Source organism: Dendropsophus ebraccatus, chromosome 15, assembly GCF_027789765.1.
Source record: "Dendropsophus ebraccatus isolate aDenEbr1 chromosome 15, aDenEbr1.pat, whole genome shotgun sequence".
In the NCBI taxonomy this organism is placed as follows: Eukaryota; Metazoa; Chordata; class Amphibia; order Anura; family Hylidae; genus Dendropsophus; species Dendropsophus ebraccatus.
The window spans coordinates 53,713,044-53,730,516 of record NC_091468.1 but is presented as its reverse complement, the minus strand read 5'-3'; the positions used below and the strand labels follow the sequence as shown (position 1 = coordinate 53,730,516).

General features: G+C 42.0%; 1 protein-coding gene across 4 annotated transcripts in view; it reads left to right on the top strand.

The window, feature by feature from the left end:
• Positions 1–17,473, top strand: part of KIF16B (kinesin family member 16B) — a 244,720-nt gene that overhangs the window by 84,444 nt on the left and 142,803 nt on the right. For all 4 annotated transcript variants that reach the window (XM_069955207.1, XM_069955205.1, XM_069955206.1 and 1 more), the window contains exon 13: positions 14,856–14,975. In XM_069955207.1, coding sequence (XP_069811308.1) covers positions 14,856–14,975 — 120 coding nt within the window. The remainder of the gene's footprint in view (positions 1–14,855; positions 14,976–17,473) is intronic.

The following is a 17,473-nucleotide window of genomic DNA, read 5'->3' as shown; positions in this document are numbered from 1 at the left end:
CGATTTGGTCTGGAATAGAGGGCTGGTAGAATAAGAGGCATAAATCACCAGGTTAATGTTAAGTCCAGGAGAGGCTTTAACCGTTTACAGTACTGAAGGGTTCTGACACCTTTTTTTCCTGACAATTTATTGATCGTTTCAGAGACATTTGGGATTTTCTCCAGTGTCATAACTCTATGTATTACTATATTGAACGCCTAACAAATTGTGTGATGGGGCTCATACCTCCCAACCGGATATTTTTCTTTGACAAATCCATGTTCGTTCTGTGTAGAGATGTCATCTCCTGTAACAGCGAGGTTTTATTTGGTGCTAAGGGAACAGTTTTTGAGTATGAATCACATTCTGCAAATGAAGATAGTATATGCCTATGGTTGGCATCGTTGCCATAAGGGATTATAAGGGCATTGGCTTTCACTTAGAGGCAAATACAGGCAAATGCTGATACCCATAACAAAAAAATCTGGTACAAACTGTGGCAAGTGCCTGTGGTAGTGACACTGTGGCTATCACTCTTCTGTGGATATGCAAAAAAAAATATGTGGAGCCTCATTTAAGGGTCCAGATATCTCTTTTTTGCAAATCCATGTTTCCCAGGGAGCAATGCACCTAGGATTTCACTGTATTGAGCGCTTTAACCAGCAACCCACAGTGTTATCTTTGGCTGGTCTCCCTGAGATCAGTGATCTGTTTCTCTTATGGCTCTACTAGGCATTGCTCCCACCTAGCCAGAATCCTGCTCCACACTGATGAGGGGCAGCACCCCGAAACAGCTGTCTGTAGACGGATACCTGGCCTTGGTTTTTCCCTTGTCATTACATTGACTTATAGGGCCACTTAATATGGTGGTTTTGGTGATTTCCCTACAGGAGCCACCCCTCGGCTGGGTCCTTCCCGGAGGGTTATCTGACTAGTCCTCTGTTTTGAGACTCTTAAATGAGGCTCCAGAGGCTCTCTTTTTGCATATTCATGTTTTCCAGGGGGCAATGCACCTAGAATTCGCTGTATTGTGTGCTTTAACCAGCATTCCACAGTGTTATCTTTGGCTGGTCTCCCTGAGATCAGTGATCTGTTTCTCTTACTGTTCTGTGGAGGCTGGCACAGACTTGTAGATAATAGAAGACTAAGGCTACATCCACACGTCAGTATATTTTCAAGGATGAAATTCGTGATGCAAAAAATCATCCATATTGTGCTCCGTAGTTTGTGGATCTGCTAAATCAGGGTGTAGTTCTAAAAAAAAAAAAAAAAAAAGATGGAAAGGCAAAATGAACTTGGTGTCGGTGATGTCACAAAAATGCAGATCTGTGATTACGGATGGTTTTGCCGATTGCAATGTGCCCTCCGCAAATTTTGCACTTTCCCATAGACTTATATTGGAGTGTCGTACCGCAGCTGTGGACCGCATTACAGCCTGTCCTATTATTTTATTTTTGCATCGCAGATTGCGGATCTGCAAATTTCTTGGTGATGGAGACTGCCTGACAAATTCTTGCAGTGTCTTTGATATCTGGCCTGGGCAGAGGAATCCTGCGGGTTGTTATATTGTCTGTCTACACTTTAGGTATTAGCATAGAAATAGCAGAATTCCTGTGTGTCTTAGTGGAATACCTGGCTCGGTGAGTAAGATGAAGGGGCCTTCTTGTAGATTTAGATCTGTAAGAAGATGCAAATGTCAATCATAAAGGGTTCTTACATTCATCAATATTTCAACATTCTTAATCCAAGGCGAGAAGGTGAGGCCATCAAGAAAGACAGCAGAAGACAAGCGAGCGATGAACCTCTCCTTTTTCCTCTTTTACTTTGGCATAACTTTTACCGCAGTCCTTACAATGACACTTTGCTAAGAGGGTTCACATGCACATCCACCAGGATAGTAATTTGAGGGAACGCTTGATTTAGGAGTGGCTGTGATGAAGTTCACCGAGACAATTAGATTTTTTTTTGCCATTTAGAAATGAGGTTTGCAAAGCGATCCGGCTGCAATCAAGGCGGTAGACGCTTGCTTGTTCTGCTTGGGGCGGGAAGCTGCCATTAACCCTTTGCTGCTCTAGTGAGTGAAAAGCATCGAAAGAGTCTCTGTTCAATGGAGAGTCCTGGGGCTAGCAAGGAAATGTAAAGGGTAACGTTAAAAGAATGGTTGTCTTCTCCCCTCAAAATAAAGAAGACCCCCACTGAATGAAAAAAAAAATCACAATATTTATAAATAACAGACTGAAATTCTGCCAAGTCAGCCCAGAAGTCCCTGTGCAAATGACCGACCAGGATCCCAATCCAGACTGACAAATACCAAGTCCACACAGAGTCACAGCAGTCAGCGGTCTGGAAATCAATTTAGCTGTTTCTATTAGATTTAACCATTTATAGACCCCTGACTGTGGTTTGGTGCTGGCTTTAGTGCATTTTTAGCTGAGCAACATATCTTCTTTTTCTGCCATGTAAAGATGAGGAGAAGGAGAAAATGCAGGGTGTATTAATGAGGCAATACAGAAAATGAAATCGGCAGTGAAAATATGTACATATTGTATATTGTTACCATGGTGCAGGTTGTCCAGGTTGTGACTTCGACCGACTCTTACTTAAGCCCCTTTTACACATCTGTGTAGTTGGTGTAGTAATATGGATCCATTCATTTTTATGGCCGTATACACACACCAGTATATGTTATGGGTCCACATTGGGTCCAAGATTACCTATTCTGAATGTATGGCGGGTGGTTACGGGTGTGTGTATGTGGCCTACTTTTACAAGATACAGGTGTAAAAGTGAGCTGAATTTTGTACCCAAAAAACTATCCCAAACACAAAGCAATGTTGGAGGGGGGGTGGGCTGTATTCTAGTACAGTGTATATACAAATAGTATAAATTACTTATCACCGAACCATTAGAACCACAGACAGGGCTCAGATGTATGTGCTTCCCTACTAAAAATACTTTTCTACCCTTTAAAGGGTGACAACTAGTGTTGAGCAGTTTTGCCGAACTGTTTGAGTTCGGCAATGTTCTCCAAACCTTAACACACGGCATTTGACATCCAGCAGCTGAAGAAGTTTGATGCCGCCCTTGGGAGTCCTTGAAAACATGGATATAGCCAGTCGTTTTCCATGTTTTCCAACTTCTCTAGCTGCCAGAAGTCAAATGCTATGTGCTTGGGTTCGGAGAACATTGGCCAACCTGAGCAGTTTGGCAAGTCAGCTCGACACTAGTGAGCCCCCCCCCTTCTTTGTTTTTATTGAAGGCTTGTTTTTTAGACTGGTTTTCACTCTTGGCATCAGTATTGAGTCTCTTTTGCATGTAACCCCTGCATGATCTTTACCTGATCTTTTGGCTTGACTATTCTTACTTTGAATGAGGTTTCTTTGCAATATACTTTATGCAACTCAGCGCAAAACTAAAAGTCGTTAGAATCGTTCTATATGATTTCACATACTGCCGTTCCCTCTTCAGACACATTTGAGTCAAGCTGGTCTCCCATCTGAGAAGCACCTAGAAGGAATTCTGTGCAGGAGACCAGTTGAAAGAAACCTTTTTTTCTGTCTTTTAGGGATATTTTGGAACTTGCAATGGTTTCACTGTGGTCGATATTACCTTATCTAGCTCAAAAGTCAATTTGCTAAAAAGTCTTGTTGTTCCCCCGGATCCTGACACAACATTAAACATGCTTTGCCCGATGCTTTAACAAAGTAATGAAGTTAAAGTAGTTTTTCAAACTGACAGCCAGAGCGTTCCTGGGATAGCAATGAGAATGGTGCCATTGTTGCTTCAACAGTCTTCAGTTTTGCTTATCACAGCTTATCTTTCTCCGTGACACAACAAAGCACAATTATAAGTGTGTCGGGATCTGGTGCAAAACCGAATTCTGGTGTAAGAGAAACGTGCCATTATTCAGGGGCATAACAAGAAACCTCATGGCAGGATTCGCAGTGGGGCAATGAATGTCTCCTTTTTAATCTTTTACTTCAACATAACTTTTATCACAGTCCTTACAATGACACTTTGCTAAGAGGGTTCACATGCACATCCAACAGGATAGTAATTTGAGGGAAGTCTTGACTTATATAATAAAAAAGGACGTTGGTTGACCTCAGGGAGATCAACCAAAACACCGCAGAGACACCATCACGTGTCTCAACGTCAGTGTATTCTAGAACATTGCCCCCTCTAAAACTTTTTGAAACTATTAAAGCCCATAATTGAAGTTGAGGTATTTTGGGGGAAACACTACCAGTGACCTATCCACAGAATAAGCCATCAGTAGCTGATCAACAGGTCGCTGATGCCTGGCACCCCAGCTGCAGCACATAGGTGTAATCGATATACGGAATCTGGAAGCCTTAGCTCTGTACATTGTGAAGGCATGGTGCCGGGTTACATCTGGGTGCTGTGGCTATGTCAACCAGTGGTGTCAGCACCGCACTAGTCAGCTATGAATGGCCTAGATTGTAAGCTCTTGCAAGCAGGACCCTCTTGTTTAAATAGCTAGAGTGTATCTGTAATATCTGGTTTTCTGTGTACATCCCAAATATGTTGGTGCTATTTAAATACGTTTTATTATTATTTTAGGATATCATTATTTTTTCCCTGAAAGCTCTACGAAGGACAGCGACAATTGGTTGTAATGAATCATGGTAAAAGTGCAGGGTTACTGCTCAGTGATCCCAGTGTCTCTCTAGTTAGTTGCACCTACAGTTTCATCATGTGGCATCACGTGGCCTTTACCTAATGCCAATGTTTGCACTGTGCCAAAACTTGTCCCTATGAAATAATTAAAGTGTATTTTTTCTCTAGTTCCCCAGTCTTCTGGCATATAGGAATGGTGGAATGGGTCCCCTGACATACGACCGGGCCACGACCTAATGCAGTAATATGGACCAACAAATTAGTCCTTTGTACACTAGTGTGAGCTCAGGCCTTACTGTTTTAGATAAGAAACATTTGAAGAGTTGTCCCGAGATATCTCAGGTTCTAGACTGGACCCACGTTGGTGGTACTCAATCTTCCAGTGCTAGTCCAATATAATCATCCACCAAGAAGAGGTTAAAGGATGAGACACTCACCAAACTATCTTAAATACAGCATTTTGTTTTGTTTTTTTGGTACATCAAAACAGGTAACCGGGGCACGGACGAGTAGACAGGCCACAGACTGTTTCGCACGCACCTGCGTGCTTCCTCTCATCCGAGAGGTACGTGTGAAACAGTTTGTTGCCTGTTTACTCGTCCACATCCCTGTTACTTGTTTTGATGTAGCAAATAAACTGCTTTATTAAAGAGTGTCTCATCCTTTAATCTCTTCTTGGTGGATGCTTACTGTACTCTGAAGACATCCCCACACACAACTATAGGGCATCCTTATTCTACCATACTATCATACCATCGCATGCTCCTGTTTGGTCTAGAACAGTTCTTCTAGGGGAGGATACTCCTATAATATACCACCTCTGGGTGCTGTATCCATTCTAGTAACTTTTATGGTTGTGTCCAAGAGGACTAAGCAACGTCATTTCTTGTATAATTTCTCGTTTGCGGTATAACTGAACCTCTTACTCTTTCAGTGCATGTAGCTGTATGTGCTCAGACGGTGGGCACCCAGATAGGACATCATGTGGTTGCTAGGTAACAAGAACTAGCTTGTGTATGGGTGTGTAATGCTAATCCTATATAATGTGTATGCAGCTGGAGATGGGTTAGGCTTTATATCAGGTTATTATGTGCTCAGTAGTATATATCTCTGATATTATAGAGTTACGCATATTATCAGGCTTCATTGAAGGCGTATTATCGAACTCGCCTATCCCACTTTAATGTCACATAATCTTATTTGCAAATTTCAAGCAAGCGAATGTCGCACCACAAAATTGTAGGTTGCAAACAAATAGGTGACCCAGTTAGTGAAATTTGGATGATGTTCTGCGGCTTCTTAATTGACATTCATTTCAGGGAATTACTGATGCCTGGGTAGTCTCCTGTGATACCACCTGCTTCTCAGCTCTACGCAGCACGCGGCGGATCTGCAGCTACCTCATCTCCACCACTTATCCACTTCCAGCAGGTTCTGGCTGACATCGCATGGACTTCAACATGTAGGCTAGATGTTAGTTAGTTGACCACGGGTCTCCCCTACTAACCACTATTAGGCTATGTTCACTCGCAGTAAAATAAAAGCAAAACACGACCTATCATTTTGAGTGAAAATAAAACAATGTGTAAATGGAAAAAAGGCTGGTTTTTTTTGCCAAAGCTGTCCAGGCATGATGGGAATTGTAGTTTTGCAACAGCTGTAGGGCGGCAGTTTGGACACCATTGCTGTGAGACCTGGATATCATCATAGCGGTGTATTTGCCGTTCATCACACTCTCCATTGTAATAAATGGGAGAATCTGCCGCACAGTCACATGATCTCGGTAACGTTGCCGGTTTCCCGTTCTACACTTGATTTTGCAGAGTTGACGATTTTTGTTATTTTGCTGTAAAAATATCTTTGCACAAAAGTGAAGAGCGACTCAGCAATGGTTATAATTATTCTTTTCTGCTATAATTTTAGTTGTCAGTTCACATTGCATAAAGGAAATGTATTCAGGCTCCAGCTGACAATGTGCTGAAGATTACACTGGGTTTCTTTGTAATCTCCCAATTATTAGACAATTATCCTAATGATTGTGTTACAAAACAGGTCATTGGTAGCGTATACTCAGAGTTTTAATGTCTTGGCATGTAACATGTGATGTAGCAGAGCCGAGTTTTTCAGCTTAAAGCGGTTGTCCAGCGAAAAGCTTTTTCTCTCAAATCAATGGGTGTTAGAAAGTTATATAGATTTGTAATTCACTTCTGTTAAAAGTCTTCCCATACTTATCAGCTGCTTAATGTCCTGCAGGAAATGTTTTCTTTTCAGTCTAACACAGTCCTCTATGCTGACATCTCTGGCCGAGACAGGAACTGTCCAGGGCAGGAGAGGTTTTAAATGGGGATTCATAGAAAACCGAGACAAAGTTCCTGTCTCGGCCAGAGGTGGCAGCAAAGAGCACTGTGTCAGACTGAAAATAAAACATTTCCTGCAGGACATACAGCAGCTGATAAGTATGGGAAGACTGGAGATTTTTTTTAAATAATTAAATTACAAATCTATATACCTTTCTGACATCAGTTGATTTGAAAGAAAAAGATTTTCGCTGGAAAAGTTGGAAAACTTTTGTTCTGATGGTCAGCGGAATGCATTAGCTCAAAGGGCATGTCCAATTTGTATAACTCCTTTTTCAATTAAAGGGGTTGTTCACCTTTTTTTTTTTCTTTTAAACTAACTGGTGTCAGAAAATGCCAGAAATTTGTAATTTACCTCTGTTAAAAAATCTCAAGTCTTCCAGTACTTATGAGCTGATGTATGTCCTGCAGGAAGTGGTGTATTCTTTCCAGCCTGGAGAGCAGGAGAGGTTTTCTATGGGGATTTGCTACTGCTCTGATCAGTTTTTGACATGGACAGATGTGGCAGCAGAAAGCACTGTGTCAGACTGGAAAGAATACAACACTTCCTGCAGGACATACAGCAGATGATAAGTACGGGAAAACTCAAGATTTTTATTAATAGAAGTAAATTCCAAATCTCTGGTACTTTCTGACAGCAGTTGATTTGAAAAAAATTTTGGGGGTGAACAACTCCTTCTAAAGACAAACAACACATAGAGAGATCAGATGCTGATTTTACTGAATGCAGCACTTTTGCTTCTGCTTGTTACATAGTTACATAGTTAATATGGTTGAAAAAAGACACATGTCCATCAAGTTCAACCAAGGAGGTGAATGTATCTTATTGCTTACAGCCCCTCCACAACTTCACAGAGCAGAATTTAGGGTTGGTAGGATAAGTGACAGCAAAATATTGAAGAGAGTATAAAAATATCTTATGGCTTTGTAAGACATTTTTGTTCAGGGATGAAGCATCATAGGCCTGCTCAGCCAATCTTTGGCTAAAGCTGGACATTGCTGTGGCCACTAATTAGCTCAGCAGCTCCGGAATATCGTGCGGCGGGAGGGGAGCAAGGAAGGTAAGTATGTTTGTTTGTTTTTTTTTTGCTGCCTGGATAACCCCTTTAAATAACTATGAAACGCCTTATATCAATGAATGAACATGTTCATTCTTTGAGCGTAGAGCAGAGGCGCACGAGAAATCCCATTGACGCAATAGGAAAGGCAGAATCTCAAGCGAAATCTGCCACGTGGACTCCGCTTGTAAATTTAGTCTTTTTTGCTCAGTGGGATTGGGCCCTTATAGAAAACAACAGAACAAAAAAGGCAACATTCAGCATTTTTTGTCCTGTTAATATCCTATAAAATGATGAACATGAGCGAAAAACCCAAAGAATCGCATTGAAGTCAGTATGGTCTTTTGGATTCATATATTTGTACATAGTGATCAGATCGCCTCTAAGACATCTTTAAAAAAATAAAATAAAAACATCCACAAGCTTGATAACCTGTCTTGGTCCTGTAACCCACCCATTCCCTTGATGACCTTGGTCGCCTTCCTCTGCACCCGCTCCAGGTCAACTGTGTCCTTCTTATATACCGGTGCCCAAAACTGTACAGAATATTCCATATGGGGTCTAACCAGTGATTGTATGGAAGCTAAAACATGTACCCATGCCTCTTAGGCTGCATCCCAAAATTGTATCAGACTCGGCAGCAGCTGCCTGGTATTGGTTGTCGTGTAAAAAGAATAGATGTAATGTAATGTGATGTGATATAAAGCAAGTTTGCAATTTACTTTCATTATTTTTTGTTGATGTTATTATGCTGTAACACAAAGCTGAACTTACCAGAAATACAGGTCCAGCAGATTTTCTGAACTTACCAGAAATCCAGGTCCAGCAGTTTTTCTGACTTGTGCAAGTGGAAAAAAACAGACTAAGGGTACGTTCACACTTACAGGATCTGCAGCAGATTTCATTTAAATAACTGAACACAGCATCAAATCTGCACCATCGAATCTGCTGCGGATCCTGATGCTGCGGTGTCCATCAATCATCGCTCTCTGAGCGTTTAGATGGCCTGGGAAACACTGGACTTCCTGTTTTCTGACTGTTTCCTGTTTTTTTTTTTTTTTTTTAGAAAAAAGTGTCAGAAAACAGGAAGTGCCGTGTTTTCCATGATAACAAAAAAAACAAAAAAACAATTATAAATGTAAATTGCAAACTTTCTTTATATCACATCTACTGTTGATTTTAGGTTTTGAAAGTTATAACGACAGGGACACTTTCAGTACAACAGTGGCAAAGCTTCTAGAAAAGTACTGTGTGAACGGATCCATAATAAGGCCTAGGATATCAGTACTTCTCTTGTTGTGTGTCCAGGCACCTTACTTTTTTACATAGTATTCATTTCTCAGTAATTTATCTCTATGTACTAGTTTTTCTCCCTGTTTTTCTTCTCTATCTTAGCAGCTTGCTAAGCCCAGTGTGTATTGTCCTGCGTGTGCTGTGAGGTATCTGGTGTTAGCACAATTGTAAGCTGAGAAATAACCTTTAATCATTTCTCAGTGAAAAACCACTGTTAGAATAAGTCTTGTATGTAACAACGCGTTTCATGCAAAAGGAGCTGATATAATGGAACCTTCTGTCAAGTAATGTTCTCACTGGAATATAATACGGCGGCTTCTTCACCTAGTATTGCATCTTAACAATAATATCTATCTTTAGATATAGTTGTGCATGGAGAATATAAGGGAACTATATGCATAGTTTGTATGGTTGAAAGTGACCAAAGAGTTCAACCAAGGATGGGGAGAGGGAGAAGGTGATTGGCAGGTTAGTACTTTGGGAATGTGATCTACGTATCGAAGTCAGTGGTGCAACTTAAGGAGGCTATCCAGGAGGAGGAAGAAAGCAATACATCTCCCTGCTTCCGGTGGTACACTTTGTTGTCATCTCAAAAGTATAACGTCTGAGACAATGGAGGGTGAGGTTTGGGTTCAGGTGATTGTCACATGTGGACAAAAATAGTTTTCGCATGTAATAACCAGTGGCTGCATAATGTTTGCAATATTTTGGCATCATAATGTGGCAATTGGTTATCATATGGAGGTGTGGTTTCACCCCCCCCCCCTCCAATATGGAGCTTGTGCTACTTCTTTATGCAGTGGGTAGAGTCTGAGCCCCATTCTGGAGATCGTGGGGGTTCCTAGCAGTCAGACTCCCTGTGACCTGACACTTATCCCCTACATTGTAAATAGTAATATATTATTATAATTTGGAAAACCCCTTTAATATTCCTTTCTTCTGTATCCATTTCTGGATATGTCTTAAAGGACAACTCCGACGCTATTGGGGGAATAAAAAAAAAAAAAAGACAAACACAATTTATATATATTTTATACTTGCCCTCACTACTGGGTCCATCTTTGTTTGAATCTCCTGCCAATCGTGGGTCCTTGGAGCCCTGGTCAGCATCTTTATCTCTTCCTTCCTTCTTCGGTTGGCAGAGTCCGATGACTGACAGCTTACTCAGCCAGTCGGAGCTGAGCAAGCTGTAAGTCATCTGACAACATAGCGGAGGGGGGGCCAGCCCTCTGTAAAGACGTCATCAACACTAGATGGCGCCAGCTGTGGCTGACAGGGATCAGGTACATATGCATTTTAAGAGTGGGTTCACACTGAGAAATCCACTGAGAAATCACTCGCCCCTTCGCGCATTTCCGCCCGTCTCATAGACTCCATTCTGTGATCGGGCGAATTCCGTCGTCCATCGAAAATTGCCATGTCAGTTCTTTAAGCGGACGGTGGATTTCTGCCCGACCATAGAATGGAGTCTATGTGATAGGTGGAAATGCGTGGGTGGGGGCAAGTGATGGAATCCGCGGGAACTTCTCTGCTCTGATTCCTCTGTGTGAATCCACCCTATTACTTTGTAATGTTTTTTTAATTGCCTTAAAAATTACCGGAGTTGTCCTTTTAAAAATTTTCAGAATGGTTCCACACTATTATCATAATCCATCCACATCTGCTCTTAGAAATTAGGATATAGAAGCCATCTTACCATTTTCTCCTTTTATAAAGATCTACCAAAAGTTGGAACTGTCAAAGAGCCAAATTCTAAGAAGAACCTGAAATCTGACACCAGCCAGTCCGCTCCTTGGCAGGAAACTCATCCATGCAGATCTTGGAGGGTCTGTCCAAATAAATATACAGTATTCAATCATAGCGTATTTAAAAAAAAAAAAAAAAAAAGTACGGCTCCTGACTGCGGCATAGTATATTGATCTTTTCTCTAGGAAAAAAAACTATAAAATTAGTTTTACTTTCTTTTCTTCTGAAGACATTGAGAAAGCTTTTAAAACCTGATGTGACAATGCTTCCCTGGAAAATCTATCATGCCCAATCATGTGGATAATGCAATATCTCCTGTGCTTGGCAGGGTGAATCATGGAGGTGTTAACTATTCAACATCACCCTGCCGCATCAGCACAATGAAGCCGCCTGTTTTTTTTTTGTTTTTTGTCTTTTTTTGTCTTTTTAGGTATAGTGCAGTGAAATATTCACAGAGGAAAAAAATAATTTTCGTAAGCTGTGAATCATGATAATCTGCAGTGGGATACTTTACAAGTGAACATTGCATTGTCTGGATATATGAGTTTCTTCAGGAACAAAATGACAAATTTCATTGCTTCGTGGAGCACAGATATAGTGGAAATAATCGATCCAGAGGGGCTACTGAGGAGCTCGGTGTGACAGGCCAAACCGTGATTAATAGACAGCTTTCAGGGGCTTCTCTATTCCCAATATCCTTTCCTTCTTCCCACTGGATGTTCTAAATTCTTATTTGGCAAAGTTACATTATACAGAAACAATCTAGGTGGTGCGGATCTCATTTGTCGCCTTAAAACCGTTGTCATATTTTGTCATATGTAAAAAATAAATCTATTAAAATACAATGACATTATTTCTATTTCCTGCGACGGTTCTCTACGAGTCATTCATGCTTTTATACATTCTGGGAGGAATAGTTCTGTATAAATGTGATGTTTTTAGTGCAGATTTTGGAGGAAAAAATTGTGTTTTGGAACACAAAAGGGGTATGTTTTGTAGAGGAGGTTCCCCCGGGACATTTTAGAGTTGTTCTCAAGAAAGGACTTAAAGCGGACAGTCTGGCGAAAATAAATAATCCCGAGGAGGTGGGGGAAAATAATTAATGTATACTTACCTGTCCCTGTTCCTCCGCACTGCCGTATCACCGGCTCTCTGGAAGCTGATGTAACTCACTTTGCCCTGGCTTCCTGCTACGTTACGGGTCGGGGGAAAGTACCCGACCAGGTTAATGGATTGCCCGCTCAGCCAGTAAGTGACTTCAGCGGTGGGCAGTGTCAGCATGGGCAATGTCACCCAAATGGATGAGCATACCTCTGGCATGTTTTTAGGGCTGCATCCAACAACTTTAGCCACTGGTATCAAATTCTACACTCTCTCGTTTGCTTATCTCTGACACCAAGCTCAGTGTCCCAGAACAGGTGCCCCCTGCTATTGTAGCAGCACATATAGGTCTGTACTATGTGTTATAGGCTCTGGAGATGAAGTCTGTATAATGCTGCTCCCGCCACTAGGTAACATTGTGATTTGCACCTTATGTGTTTGCACAGCTAAAGGTAAACTGCAGAAAGGTTAACTGATGTCTCTATTTATTGTATGACTCATGCCACTGTCTAATAATTCTTTGCGATGACTAGTCCCTGAGCTAGCTACCTCAGAGGATGTTAAATGGGTAATGCGGCGCTAAGAAATTATTCACAGAATAACACACATTTCAAAGTTATACAACTTTGTAATGTATGTTATGTCTGTGAATCGCCCCCTTCCCCGTGTCCCACCACCCCCGCACGTGTACCCGGAAGTGTGGTGCATTATACATACCTGATCCGTGTCACGCCCGTCCGCCATCTTGTGCCAAGACGTCATCTTCGGGAGGCCGGCCGAATCGCTGCCGCCGCCCCTGATGCCGGCCCCCCTTCTCTGCGTCATAACTGTGCTCAGCCGCGATTGGCTGAGCACAGTTATGCTCAGCCAATCGCGGCTGAGCATCTGATGACTCTGCAGAAGGCCGCCGGCACTAGGGACGGTCGGAGCGGTTCGGCCATCTGTCCGAAGATAAAGTCTTGGCAAGACATGGCGGACATGCGCGACACGGGTCAGGTATGTATAATGCACCACACTTCCGGGTACACGTGCGGGGGTGGTGGGACACGGAAAGGGGGCGATTCACAGACATAACATACATTACAAAGTTGTATAACTTTGTAATGTGTGTTATTCTGTGAATAATTTCTTAGCGCCGCACTACCCCTTTAACCTATCACCATGGGTTTTCCTGTCCCCTTGTCCAATTAGATCCCCCTCGAAGAGCCTTATATATAGTAGGGTGGGGCTAGTTGGGGGCTGAGAGATTCTTCCTGGCCTGTGGGACTAGTGCTTATTCCTTGTGTCTGGCGACTCCCTTGCCATATCCAGCTAAAGCACCTCTTGGAGGGACTGCTGGGAAAATTAAACTAAACCTATTCACAATGGGATGCTGTATCTTCTACCGTTGAAGGAAATACAGGTGTATTAAGGTATGGTACAGGCCAGTAGTTAAACTAAGCAAACTTTCCCACTAGATGGGCCAGTAATCCCTCATTGTGTGTCACTTAGTGCCCACAGGACAGCTCAGGTGGATATTCATTCCTGTGAATAAGGGACTCTCTTATAATGGCCCTACCTTATAATGGTACCTTGCATCTAAATAGGTTCCCCAGTCTGTAGGCTACAGATTTCCCAAAACCACAGCTACTAAAAGTTAAGGCTATTCTAAATGATTCTTGTCACGGTCTAATCTACTTCAAGTGTCCATAGTATACAGAGATTGTGTCAACTCTTATCTATATCTATACCAGCGACCACACTGTGCCTGAAAGTAGCAACTCTTATCCTCTTGTCCCCCAGTATTGAAAAAATCTAGGTACAAACGTCTATTGTATTCTTGAGGTTCCTAAACTGTGAAAAAACTGTTAATTGCCCTAATGGTATCTTCTGCAGGGACACCTGCACTACACCAAGTTCCATTTTATAAAGTTGTGTGCTAGTGTATCCAGGGGTGGGCAAATATACTGGCCACCGTGACAAGTGCCTCATTCGGTGCTACAACGACCAGTCCAGCCACAGAAATACTGAGAGAAAAAATAGACACCAAAGTTCACTTTGTAAAATACTAGGCATATTCTCAATGAGATCGTCTGTTTTTGGCCCTTGTTTTTGCTCATAACTCTGTGGGAATGAGGAATTAACCCTTTAATTAAAGAAAATTAGTTTTCAATGTGTTAAAATATCAAAAATATTAAATGTGACCCTGGAGAGAAGACAGGTCTGACAGACGCTGCTTTCCACTGATATCAGCGCCATTAGAGATGCAAATGGCCGTCCAGTCGACAGATCACTGTTAACTTTCTGACTGTTTCATTTATAGCTGACTGCCCTGTGTTCTTTCTTTCCATAATCCCATTTTGCAAAGAGTCACCGGAGTAGACCAGATATGTCTGTCAAGCTGACAATAGAGAACAGCTCGTTCCGCGTTGATGTTTTATTAGTTTCACTGCCCTCGTCAAATGGCAAGGCTACATCTCCATTATGTGCGGGCGGCGTCTTTGTTATTACGGGATAAACAAAACATCCATTTACAAAATTTGAAAATCTCGGCTCCATTTTTCAAGTAAACAAATATTATTTTCAAATTTAATAAAAGTTTTTACCTGCTACTTTGGTCCAAATGTAATTTTCACTTTACTCACCCGGTGCCCTGTCGTCATCTCCCTCGAGATTAACCCGATGTTTCATTTCAACGCAGGAGCAAACTCTCGCTCTTCGGAAAGAAGGGATTGGAGTGGTTTTGGATTCCGAGCTGCCTCATCTCATTGGCATTGACGATGATCTTCTGAGCACCGGTATTATATTGTATCACTTGAAGGTAAGAATGGTAGCGCTCTTTCTTGCTAAGCTGTCTTCTTTTTAATCTTTTGGAATTGCACACCAGCTGATCTCCCTTTAATCTAAATGCCATGCCCAATAAATGTCAACAAATGGAATTTTTCTTCATTTTGACTGCACAGATGCAAATGGTTCATCACACATATGCAGAGAACACCTTTTTTGTTCTGGACGTTTGATTCCAGGTTTAACATGTTAATACATGTGGATTCTTTGATGCCAATATAATCTTCAGAAGCAAAGCTGAATTTTTTGCATGCACGGAAATGCTGGATTTATAACTAAAAGTTCACCTTTTTAAATTTTTGTGGGCACTATTGCTTTGCATTTTCTGTTATTATAATCATCATGTTTATTATTAGTTTTTAAAGTAACATTGATTTCAGAGCGCCGTACATAAGATATGGTGGTTAACATACAGAGCAAATCTTGGTGGGGGCGGGGGGGAAGCATGGCACTTAGGGTGGAAGGACCCTGTCCATGAGTAGAGATGATTGAACAGCGCTCATGTTCAGGTTCGTACACACTCGAACCATCGGTATTTGACTCCCGCAGTCTTCCTGTTCCGTTGGGAAGGTGGAGACAGCCTGAGTCCCGCCTGGAAAGCAGGAATACAACCTATGGCCCAGGCTGTATTCCTGTTTTCCAGGCGGGACTCAGGCTGTCTCCACCTTACCCACAGAACAAGAAGACTGCGGGAGTCAAATACCAATGGTTCGAGTTCGTACAAACCTGAACATCAGCGCTGTTCGATCATCTCTATCCATGAGGGCTTACATTCTACAAGGTAAGGGGAACAGCTGTTCATATGATAGTGATATGATAGTTATAGGGAAAAGAAGACCCCCTCCTGACCTGTCTTTTACATACTTGTATTCCACATGAAATAACAATTATGGAAGTCTTTTCTTATTACTCTGTGTTGTGCTGTTCCTCTTTTGTTCTTACTAGAAATTGCTGAATAGGTGTTACCAGTTTTGGGGCATGCCCCTACACTTTCTGGCACTGTTAGCTTTAAAGCAACTCTGTACCCACAATCTGTCCCTCCGAAACCACTTGTACCGTCAGATAGCTGCTTTTAATCCAAAATCTGTCCTGGGGTCCATTCGGCAGGTGATGCAGTTAATTGTCCTATAAAATAGCTTTTAAACTTGCAGCCCTGTGTCAAATTGGCGTGGCCTAGAGTGTGTGTGCCCTAGGCCTGCAATGCCTTGCACCGCCTCTCTCTCCCTCCTCATCATCATTAGGAATGCCCTGGGCAGGATTTTTCCTATTCATCACTTGTGTGATCCAGCACATGTGCAGTGTTCATACAGGTGATTAATAGGAGAAATTGTTCTAGGGGCATTCCTAATGATGAGGAGGGACGGAGAGGCTTGTGCACACACTCTAGGCCATGTCAATTTGACACAGGGCTGCAAGTTTAGAAAGTTGTTTTTTAGCACAATAACTGCATCCCCTGCCAAACGGACCCCGGGACACATCTCGGATTAAAAGCAGCTATCCCAAGGTACAATCGGTTTGGGAAGTCAGATTGTGGGTACAGTGTAGTTTTAATTAGATCAGTCAGAGTGTACGTTTACACATAGCTGTTAATTAGCGTTAATTTGTGATATTTTGCACAATATTTAGTTATAATTGCACAATCGTGGGAAAATAGCTCATTTTTTGCAGTGATTTTTTTTTTTAAATTGCAGCAAAATAGTGCTATTTTACGGCAAATGGTGCAATTAATGGCAAAATATCACTAATTAACAGTAATTAAATAATATGTTTGAACATAGCCTTAGACAGCATAGGGACATGCCCCCTCCCCCCATTAGCTGATAACACCCAGTTGACTAGTTAGTAATACATGTCAAGTTAAAATACAAAGAGGAATGGAACAGCACTGAACTATAAGAATTGTATTTCATCACACGTCTTTATGACGGGCTCTCCACTACCCACGTCCATAGACCTCTCACTAGCCAGCCAACACCCTGCTCTGCATTGATGAGGGACAAAAATCCCGAAACAGCTGTCTGCAGATGGGAAGTCGTTCCTTTTGGAGAGATTGTTTGGCTTGGCATAAAATCCCCAGTTAATGTTCTAAGGCTCCTTGACTGAGCGAGACTTGACTTGAAGGGACATCTCTTTGCTCAAGAGGTCTGAGAGCTATTTTGCATATCCTTTCTTCCCATCATTAAAGAAAAAAAAAAAAATTTCCAGCCTGATAGTGGCTATAGAATCATGAAATAGTATTGTTCTGGGTGAAGGGTTTATGCACATGAATTCCCCCCTCCCTTCGGGGGACACCCATGTAAACAGTGTCTCTGTCTGGCTGTCTCTGCACTCTGTGATACCGGGAAGTTTAATCACAGTGAGGTCACCAGCAACTTGACCTCAGAGGGGGCCACCCGACATCACAAAGTGCAGAGACAGCCGGCCAGGGAAGCTATTTTCATAAGCGTCTCCAAAGGGAGCAATGAGTTCAGA